Source organism: Poecilia formosa, unplaced genomic scaffold (assembly GCF_000485575.1).
Source record: "Poecilia formosa unplaced genomic scaffold, Poecilia_formosa-5.1.2 Scaffold3, whole genome shotgun sequence".
NCBI classification, from domain to species: Eukaryota; Metazoa; Chordata; class Actinopteri; order Cyprinodontiformes; family Poeciliidae; genus Poecilia; species Poecilia formosa.
The window spans coordinates 4046175-4057500 of record NW_006799942.1 but is presented as its reverse complement, the minus strand read 5'-3'; the positions used below and the strand labels follow the sequence as shown (position 1 = coordinate 4057500).

Here is an 11326-nt window from a genome sequence, read left to right as displayed (position 1 = left end):
AAGTATATATTTAACCTTTTCATATTTCATCACTTTACAATCACACATTTTTTTTAATTGGGATTCAAGTGAAATAAACTGTCACAAAGCAGTGCATTTGTGAAACGGAAGAAAAAATCTGTGGTATTTGGCTTCGTCACTGAAATGAAGCCTGCATGTTTTTTGAGGCATGTTTCTACCAGCTCTGCACATCTAGAGAGTATTTTTTTTTGTGTGTGTCATCATTCTTTGTAAAATAGCTCAGGCTTTATAAATTTTATTCAGCTCTGTACTTTGACTGGACCACTGTAAGACATGAATATGCTTTATATGTGAATATGTTTTAACAATAAATTCCTTCTTGCCACTCTCTCATAAAGGCCAGAACTCTCCAGTGAAATAAATAGTTGTTGACAGATTCCTGCAGCTGAGGTTTGCATCTCAGCAGGTCCTCCACAAATACTACACGCCTCTCAAATAAAGCTCTCCTCCCCTGGACCGTCTGTTTAGGTAAAACAGTCATGAGCTGAAATGTTTACAGTTCTGTTATACTCTTGAACTTTTTTTCAAATGTTGGAACAAACCTTGGTCTTCATAATCTTATTTGTTTGTCCATAAAAGTAATTTCATAAGCAGCCGAGGCCTTCACTGAACAACTTTATTTATACCAAAATTAGAATTAGAACTAGTATTAGAACATAGGTGGACTCCAATTAATGAATTAGGTGACTTCTAAAGAAAATCTGTTACCCTGAATTGTATTTAGTTGCTAGATATTTCTATATAAAAAGAAAAATAAAACAATTCATTTTTCTTTTACTTCAAAATTATGCACTACCTGGTTTGTCAATTATACAAACCCAGTGAAAATACACAGAACAAGACAAAAGGTGAAAAATTTCAACGAGCCTGAAAGCTTTTTCAAAACACTTTATACTAATTACAAAATCAGACATGTTAAAAGGCCTTTTCACGCATACATTTAAAGCAAGGGGGAAAAAAAGAAAACCACAACTGTTGGCAAACATTTAAAATAATAACATCCATGATGTGTGTTCACGAAAGAGGCTCTCACAAATGAGTAGTTATCAAATAAATATTCATAGAATAATTGAATGATTAAGGAAAAATCCCCCCGGGTCTCAGGATTGGTAATCTTAATAGCTCAGCTCAGGCTGTGTGCAGTAGGACGTGGGTGAAAAGATCTCTCCCAAACAACCCCAAGCATGTGCCAGTGAAAATAATAAAAGCTCTAAGAAATGTGAGGCTGAGTTCACACAGCGATTGTGTGTGTGCTTGTGCTTGCATGTTTGGAAAAATACAATGTACGAGGCACACAACAACACATAGACGTACCATGGTATCACACACCTCCCCCCCCTCCTACCCCAAAAAACAACAACAGACACAGATGAATGCAGTGCTTCAGTGGCTCTAAATAATAAATGTAACGGCTTTGATTCGCAGCCAATCGCGGACGACTCTCACGCGGCACAGGTGAAGGCGTTGAGAGAGCACATGAATTTCCTCTGATTCCTGCAGCTTATCGAAGATCCAGGGGATTGGTGGTGGATTAGTGCTTGTTTACACCAGGATAAGCATAACAGATGCATGTGTGTCTCTCTTTTTTTTTTTTTTAATATTCCTGTACAATTATTTTTAGATGCTGCAGCAGAGGTGTTGTACTATAAAGACAAAGTAAAGTCAGAGAGAATCACTGCCTCTCTGCTGTTTATAAAGGATTAATAAATGCTTTAAATATTCTGTAAATATATTTACAGAATATATTTACAGATATATATCTGTAAATATATTTACAGTCTGGTTAATGGTTCATTTACACCCCTCCCAGCTTCCTGTTGGCTCAGATCCGGTAGAGGTTCTGTTCGTCCGAGTGGCTCTCCTGGCTCTGAGCGACACCAGGTTCAGAAGCCTTTCTAGCTCATCTCCGGAACCGCTCAGACCGGCAGAGCCGAGTCCTTCCTGTTCCTCCTGTGATCGCCTCCATTCGTCGTCCTGTAGATCCCAGGCCCTCAAAGGGGGCATGAGTTGAGCCGGGTGCAGGTTGAGGCCCGGCGGGCTCGACGGGTATCCCTCGTACGCTCGCCGTGTTGGCGGTAGAGTGTCGTAGAGACTCTCCGAGTCGTCGTTTGGCTCTGGATTATGGCAGGCCTCTCTGTACTCCTCGTAAATAGGCGAGGAGCTGTCTTCAACACTGTCACGGCCGTGCAGCTGCAGATGTTCTCTGTGGTGCGCTGCCACATCCCTGCTTCTCATCTCCGTCTTTTTCCCTTCCCCTTCGTGTCTCCTCTTTTCATCTCTGTGCACAGTTTGTCTTCTTTCCCACTCGCCAGACTGATTCCTCTCCCACTGGAAGGTCCTCCTCGTGTTTTCCTGGCCCCACTCATGGCCTCTGTCACCGCTGCAGCTCATCATTCTGGAGTCAAGCTGGAGGGAGCGTGTGCTGCCTCCACGTCTGATGTTCTGCTGGGCGTCACTGAGGTTGTAATGACATCCCACCTCTGGCGGATGCAGCCGTGACGGTGACAGCCAGCTCAAACTCTGGAAGGAAGTCTCCCACCGGTATGCTGAAAAAGAAAAGACAGAGAGCAACTCTTTAGGTGGTTTGGAAGTGTTTTACGGACAAGAAGTATTATTTTAATGAGGAGCTGAAATATATAAGCTCACATGCTGCGTTATGAGCCCGAGGCCCCACTGCATGAAAACTAATGATGCTAAACTGCTTTAGGCATGAAGTCCTTAGTATAAAAAACAACCGCTTTTACTGTCTTTTGGATAGTGTGAGGAAGAATGATATGATCATTTTAATGGGTTTCACATCAGTAAAACGTAGATGCACTTTCAAAACTATTTCATAATCGTAACTACAGGAAGTTGACTGAGGCGAGCCAAGCACCAAACGACTGTGCCATAGAAAAGCATTTATACATCATGAACTTTTTTACGTTTGTCTCTTTAAAACAACCATTATATATCTTATTAGGATTTTATGTGATAGACCTCCATTAAAGTATAGTCATAGTCATAAAAAAATGTCTAAATGTTTGTTTTTTTAAAAATGCTTTACAAATCTAAATTTGCAAAGTTCAGGACTAATTTAAATTTTTTTTAATTTTTTGTAGAAAAGATCTGAAACGGATTTTGGTCTGGATTTTGACTAGGTCATTCTAGCACATCCATCCTTTGATCTTAACCACATGTCAAACTCAAGGCCCAGGGACCAAATCGCGCCGACCTTAGCTATTTCTGCGGACCTACGGAGCGACACAAATAAAACAGTCAAGATAACAGTTGCCGTTCACACAGTAATTTTATCAATCAATTCAAAGCAGTTGTTTTCTGTATACTGCCAAATAGGTTTATTTGAACAACTATTTTAGCTTTTGTTTAACACAGCTACATCTATAATAGTAGTTGTTTTATTTAATTTTGTCTTACAAATTCATTGTCTGAAATCGGTTAAATATTGAACATTCAGTTTATGCCAGTTCCACCTTTATAAGTGTTTCACACAAAGATTCATTTTATATTATGATTACCGTAATTTTGAGGTAATGCTATTTGATTTTGAACTGAAAATGAAAAAATATATATGTAAATACTACTTAGTACTTCTTGCGCACTGCACCTTACCCCCTTAGAAGAGGGCCAAGACTTTCACTGAGATTGTAAATTACAAATAGGATTTGTATGTAATAGGTTTTTCATTTCCTGTGTCTTGATAAGTTAAATCTGCTTTTTACTACAATTTTCAAATAGGAGTAAATATGTTTGTAAGGCACAACACATGCCAGTGATTATTATTGCATTAATAAAATGTATGTCTCTTTTAAGCTCTTCAATACTTTCTCTGCGGTATAAATAATTTTCTTAACAAGTATAAACCATTTGAAAATTTACAAGCCAGTTATGAGGCTTGCTGAGAAATTTCCAGTGTGTTTATATTTATTATTGCACAAATTATGAATGCAGCAAAATGCAACATTTTGATATGTGTTCCTCATTGAAATGAATTATTCTGAGAAAACATAGTAAATCACAACTTCCTACAAACTACAGCATGCAGGCTGCATAATTCATGGTTTGGCTAATGAGCTGTGAGTGAAAAGGTATCATATTGATGAAGTGAGAGGAGCCAGAGGGGTCAGTCTCTGTGTGGGATAAAGCGTACACTTCATTAGTGTCCTGGAGAATGCCAGCTCCTGGGGTGCAATGCAAGACACACACGGACAAGAGATATTTATTAGACTTCCATGCCAACAAACCACAAAAAAAAGGGATTTTCTTTCTCAGGATGCCATTGCTGCTGAAATATCTAGGTCTCTGGTTGGAATATTAAAAAAAAAAAAAAAAAAAAGAGGGAATAAATAAATAAATACATGCTCTTACAATCCACAGTGTACTCTTTGACGAACTCTACACAAATCTTATCCTTGTTCTGCAGGTGGTGCCTCGCTATCGGTGAAATGGAAACAAAACAAATATCTCATCGGACAGAAAAACTTGGACGATACAGTCCAAAAGCAAACTCTGAATGCAGAAAAAAAGACTTGGGGAAGAATATTGAAGCAATGCATGATAACAGGAGGGTATTACTAATAAATGTACAGCAAATGAACATAAACACAAACAAATAAAATCAACAGCACATGACCTATAATATGTGCACATATTATCTTTAATGCAATAATAGAAGTGGACAGTGATGCAGAGAGCTATGTTGGTACAATAAATGGACAAAGATCCCTTTTCAGTCTTAAATGTTTACATAATCATAATTTTAGCAATAATAGTAAGTTTTTTAGTGCATGGAGTAAAAAAAACAACTGACATTTTTAATGTCTTAACATTTATACCAACCCATATTAAGTATTTCATTTAATTAATATTTGCAAATATGTATAATGAAGTTAATCTAAATGGGCGACTCCATGAGCTGCGGCAGTAAGACAAGATGACTCTGAATGTGGCTCGTTTGTGTTGCTCTTGAGAACATTTACGGGGCTTTTCCTAACTCTGGCCAAAAAAAATTACGGAGCAAGGAAGAACCTGCTCTCTGTTTCGCACAAAATCTGCAGAGACTGGATGACACTAGTAAAAAGAGGATTTATTTTAACCATAAAGACTGCTGGCCCGTTTTCGAGGATAAATCTTTACTAATTTAGGCTCTGATTAGCATACTTTTAGTTGTATTATTCAATCGTTTCTAGCATGTTTTCATCTGATTCAATGCTCGTTAATTAAAGCTAATTATCTGTTCAATATCCCTGTTTTCCGTCTGTCTCGCCTCTTTCAAATACAGCTTGGCTGCTTAGCCCTTTCTGGAATAATTAGCCTCTGTAACCATCTAATTTAGATGTGGAATTAGTTCTGCCTTTCTATTTTATTCCACATAAGCTGAATACTCATTTTTGTTGATTAAGCTTTTTCATAAAAAAAACAAACAAACAAAAAAAAAAAACTCCTCTTTGGTTCTTTACTGATCAAGAGCTTTGAGTTCCACAAGGGGATGAATCTTGCTTTACGTGTGTAATTAAGTATGTGCACTTATGCATCATTAAAAACAATTCAGCCATGTATTTTACATGTGTGGTATTTTATGTGTAGGCTTTATTGTACTTCAGTAAGCTGCTGATGTGTGGGTATAAATGCAGCTTTGCACAAAGTCAGACATTAAATGCTTGTTAGGCCTAGGAAATTTAGGGAAACTGAGAACAAACAGATTCTGTAACTATGAGCCGGTTAATATTAACTGTAAGACTGTAGCAGGAAGGGACACACTGATCTTATTCTTATTTACAAAGAATACCCAGTTAGGTGGCTAACTGGGTATTCTTTGTAAAAGCAAAGCGATGCATTTATTCGTCAGGAGAGAAAAGTCAGTGGTCAAACTGCGGCTGGTGCCCTATTTAGTGTGAAAGCGAAAGTATTAGAAGCTGCCTCTTTCTCTGCTGTTTTGTGCAGATGTGAAACTTGGCTCAAAGTGCCCTTGAAATCCTCTGAGGCTGTCTGAAAGGCTGGGGTGAAAGCTTTGCTTTGCTTAAACAGACAATTAACAGTAAAATGGCTTGTCTCATGGAAAAACGTGACCCCACGCTTTTATTTTGGTCCACATTTTAAACAAAACTGTGTTGATGTTTCAAACAGCTAACAGTATTATTTTCTGTTCCAGATAGAATCCATACAATAATGCTTTAGAAATTGCGCTCCCGATGTGTGGCGGCTTTTCTAACAGACAGTGCAACCCGCCCAGAACTGGAAAAATTGCCAACGGCAGCTTGCGTAAAACAATAAATAGTCCAAGGTGGTTACCCGGCCCCAAATCTGCTTGAACATCTGTGGGATGCACCAGAGCAAAACCCAATCCCACCCACCCACAGTAAAGACACGCTGCCAACTCCTCCACTTCAGAGAACACAAGAAATGCCAAGAAATCCCATGTACTGTACATGCCACGATGAGCTGAGCTGTTTCGGTGAGATGAGAGGGAACTCATGTTAGAAGGTTGGCGCTTTTCATTCTTGTAGTCAGATGGAACAAAAAGCATAGTTGGTGCAGTTGTGGCAGGAATTTATCCATATATTATTTAAGATTCAACAGGTAAGGGTCAAACAATTGAACCTAAGACCAAGAGGAAAAACAGTATTTATAATATTTTTTTTATTATGAAAAGACAACCATGAGAAAGACTGTTGACTTAAGGAGGGAGAGAAACAAAAAAAAAATCTTTGTTCACAGAGTGTTATACCTAAACATATTAGTGGAAGGTTAAGTGGAAGAAAAACATCTTGTAGAAAAAGATGCAGAGTAAGATTTGGGAGGACTGTGACGGCACGTTTAAAGCTTCAGTATGTAAAGTTTATGAACAATATGATCATAAAAGGAGGGTCAACCAACTACTGAGTGTAGTGCAGCCTTACACTCTTACAACCTTAAAAATTACATTTCCTATTTTTATTAGCATGCTGCTCTTTTTTCTATGGGGGTCCCCAACTGGTTCCTGTTTGTAAAATCTACAAAACAAAATAAACACTATACATCACTCTCTGCAAATACATTATCTCTGATGATATTCTAATTTACAGAAATCCACTGGAACCACCAATCAGAAGACAGCTTGTGGAAATGCTTTAACATTTAAAATATGAACCACAAAATATATCAATATATTGGCTTACAGAGAATCTGATGATCTCTAGAGTATTGGGTGCAATGAACACTTTAATACAACACAATGTAAAGTATACAATAGGTCGGGCTTAGGATAAGAGCTCGGTAAGGGAAGTCGGAGGGATGGGTTTTTAATAAGATGTTTTTCAGCTGCTTTGCGTCTCACTCACCCGGGCTGTTCCACTGCTGTTCTTTGTCCATGTTTGACACTTCAAAGGGAGAGAGAAAGCAAAAGTCAGAGAAAGCCGGAGACAAACAACACAGGAACCAAAGAGGGAAAATTGAAGTAGAGAGAGGCGCGGTGTCAGAAACTGACAAAAATATTGAAAATCTAAGCAGAATGTTTTATTCTTAATAAGAACGGGGATTCAAGGCACAGCCTGGGCTGCTTTCAGCACACTGCATCCTTTTGCTCTGCCGCTGAACAAAGAGTTTGGCAACAGAAGACAGGCACAAAAGAGAAAGAGGAGTTAACAGAATCTGTTCTTTCATACCTTCACTTTCAATATCATCAACAGCATCATTGACTAGACGTATGACTGTGACTATGGATGCTAAAAGGAAAACACAAAGAGAAAAACAGAAGAAAAGAAACAACGTCAATGCATTTTTCATTATGTGTCACTGTAATATGTAAGAATGTAATTGGCTGTGGGCACACATGTTGAAAACACAAAGAGGGGACATGTTATTCTTACAAACACATTTTTATACATGTGAGATATATATATGGTTATATAATAGTATATTAAAAATGATTACATAATAGTATATTATAAGAGTATATTATATATACCATGCTTTAGATGCTGTTCTAAGTTTCTTTTTGATAATATCGGGATTGAGTTGTCATTGTGTTCTTGGAGTAATTTTGAGTAATTGCTTGTTTTTTTGTAGACTGCATTTTACTAACTCGGCTTCTCTCTGTCTGATATTAAAATTTGTTATATGATCTGAAAAACCACAAACAGCAAGAAATATGAAAGAGAACAAATACTTATTCACAGTGTTGCATACAGAGAGTGGTGAAACTTTGTCTATTCCTCTTCATTGTTCAGCTTGTAACAGTGGAGGAAGGCGGATACCAGACGACATTTAATCCCAAGAAAATTCCCAAAACAAACAAAGAAGGACCCTGACTGGCGGATGGAAACTCATCTGGACAAAGTGGCAGTGCGCAAAAGCTGAATGTTTGGAGATTCAAGGATTCCTCAAACTTCAATGGACGGATAGAGACTACACACCAAGAATGTTTTTAATGAGGGGATGACATTGTAACATGACATAAAGCTCAAAATTGTTGATTTTACATAATATCTTCCCTTTAAAAAACCCAGTGCATTGTAAAGTGGCTTCAGTAATTCATTCCTACCATTGTCATCTATGGACTCAGAGGTGTAGGAACTGAGGGAGCGCTCATCAGAGGTGGAGTCTGAGAGACAGGCCACGTCCTCCTCCACAAGCTCTGCAACATATAAATTACATATGAATCCAAAATAAAATGAAAATCACATAAATCATGTAAATTAAAAAATAAAATGAAATTAAGTTACAAAGTACATTAATGATACCTGTTTTAAATTTCAACTACATTATTAAATTGCATAAAACACTTGAAGTTTTAACCTTACAAGCTTTAGTGAAACAAGTAAATTACATTATTTTAAAATGTACTGTGCCGCGTAACTGAGAAAAGGAACAGAGCTTTTCAAATTTAAGAAACCATCCTTTTACAACACTAAAAACTGTAGAGTGCAGGTGTAATTTTTGACATGCAGCCACACACAAGCCACATTCTTTTTAAATCCCACAAATAGCTGAAAGGCTGATTACTTTTAAAAAACTGAAGACCAATTCAGAGGGAGAGAAAGAAAGAAAGCTAAACAGATACACTGAGATGAAACTGGGGTTATTTCACAGGAGATGAATTCATGAAAATGATCATAATCTCACACTGACGGTTACAAATTGACTTAAATTACATGAAGAAAGACAATTCTGGATAGAAAGGATGCTACGATGAACACTACTGTCTACTTGATTGTCAAAAAGAAAAACCTTTTTTTTTTCTCCCAAACAAAACCTAAAATCCAGTTTCTATGCAGTTGTACCTGGATTGAAAGAAAACAGCCTGAACCGATCATTTATTCACTTCTGAATCAGTTTTGATAAACTATTTCACTTCAGCTGCAGTGTCTTCTGTATGTGTAAGTCATTTGCTGAGCGAACTGCTTCTGAAATGAAGATGTTTTGTTTTGGGTGCTCTTTTTCTCGCCGTCTGCAAAATCGAGAAGTATTATGCTGGATTTTGGTATATTTGTTCATCTGCTTCTCTTCTGAGCAAGACTGAAAATAAACATCCCAAAGGAGAACTGGTTTCTTAGAAAGTTTATCAACTAAAGGATGCGGTGATGCAATGGTATTGAGAGAAACACGTTTTAAAACCCTTGGGTGTTTGGGCTATCTGCAAAGCAGAAACCAAAGCTCTCAACTTCAAGATGTAAACCTGACATTTTATGAGGGCAGAGGAGTCAACTTAAATTTCATGTGGAGAAATCATCCAGATTTCTTTAGTTACCTTTGACATGCATGTCAACAGAGGTGTATTTCAAATAAATGGATGCTTATAAATCAGCGTGATCCCTGACACCGCTTTTCTTTGCAGTTATTTGGGAGGCTGTATCCTTTCAAAGCACCCGCTTGCTTCTGAGTGATTGTTTGTCAGACACGTGTCAAAAGGCCACAGCAGGTACTTGGGTGTCACAATGAGTTGGCATGTGGCCGTTAAAAGTGTCTGCATCACGGTCTGTTGAACCCGGGCACAGACAGGTACATTGCTCCTTCAGGTGCTCTAATCTCACAGCAATATAATGCCTGGTTTCACATAATTGTCCCAAATGTGAAAAGGATGGAAAAGGCAAACGAAGTGAAAATCAAGGGCCAAAAAATGGATTTTCTTTTGCTAAACAAAATGGTGTAGAAATAAAAAGGTGAAACTATGCCTGTGTGTAATTAAGGTGGACTATTTTCCAACTCTTTTTTTTTTGTTGTTGTTGCTAAATTAGTAAGGCTTAATGCATGATATGGGGAGAAAGAAAGAAAGTATCGAGACATGTGACTGACTTTTTGAATGAATCACAAAACACTTAAACATACATTATTAGAGCACCTTGCAAAAGTATTTATCACTCTTAAACTTTTTTCCAAATGTTATCTTTTAACCATAAATTGAAATGCTTTTCTATATACATATATTTTACAGTATATCAATACAAATGACAAAATAATTTGATAGTACAAGAAAAAGGGAAAACATTTAAACTCAGGCTGGGGTTGGAGTCCAAGAACTTCTTGCTACAAGGAGTTGGTTCTATCAGTTGCATCACTGAGCAGTCCTACTCAAATGATTAAAGACTGTCATTTTGTTATTATCCACTCAGGGATTGGCTTTTCTACTCACAGGCATCAGATGCAGAATGCTGCCGGGGCATCACCTTCAGCTTTCTAGAACCGTGCTACATATTCATAGTCTGGTGTTTATGGAGTTGGTAATGCTCCTCTGGGAATGTGTGCAGTAATGCAGCACCATCACTCATAAGGAATAAAGCAGCCACTGCAGATGCGTCTGTTCTGAGTCAGATTAAGAGGAGAGGAGAGGATTCTACAAATAATTAACTTTAGCAAAAAGGCAAACTGTCAACGTCATCCTTTTACATTTTGTTTCATTAGTGCTCCAGTGATTAAGTTGTGTTTTGCTAATGTGTCCAGCTAAAAGTATAGGTTTTTCTTTATTCCACCCACTAACACACTCCTTGAACATGCCCTCTTTACTTAAACTCTTTAAAGTCCCATTAAAGCTCAAGCGGCATGACCACTGTGTGTTTGGGTTTTGTTGGGTTTTGGTACTTTTATGTGCTTTAGTCATTGTCTTGTTATATAAATTTGCCATAGGCAGTTAATTTCTCTTTGTTCATCTCTTTTAGGAATTTATTGGCTTATTAGTTTAATTGTTGTGCTTAGTTTCTGTTTTCATTCTTGTGTTTTGTTTTCTGTGTATTTGGATTTATTTATCTTAGATCTGTGATAGTTTTTGTCCTATCTGGTCTGCCTGCATTTGGGTAAGATCAAAAAGTAATCATTATACCTAATTTATATA

General features: G+C 37.5%; 1 protein-coding gene across 4 annotated transcripts in view; it reads right to left on the bottom strand.

The window, feature by feature from the left end:
• Positions 1-1603: 1603 nt before the first annotated feature.
• The window catches only part of fat3b (FAT atypical cadherin 3b), a 76814-nt gene continuing 67091 nt past the window's right edge, over positions 1604-11326 (bottom strand). For 2 of the 4 annotated variants that reach the window (XM_016673453.1, XM_016673454.1), the window contains 6 exons: positions 8543-8635; positions 7665-7724; positions 7341-7379; positions 4390-4455; positions 1797-2567; positions 1604-1749 (listed from right to left, as the gene is read on the bottom strand). In XM_016673453.1, the coding sequence (XP_016528939.1) occupies positions 1813-2567; positions 4390-4455; positions 7341-7379; positions 7665-7724; positions 8543-8635 (1013 nt within the window). In that variant the 3' untranslated portion in view covers positions 1604-1749; positions 1797-1812. Of the gene's footprint in view, positions 1750-1796; positions 2568-4171; positions 4203-4389; positions 4456-7340; positions 7380-7664; positions 7725-8542; positions 8636-11326 lie in introns of those variants that run through there. The other 2 variants (XM_007557990.2, XM_016673461.1) reach the window with 2 other exon arrangements.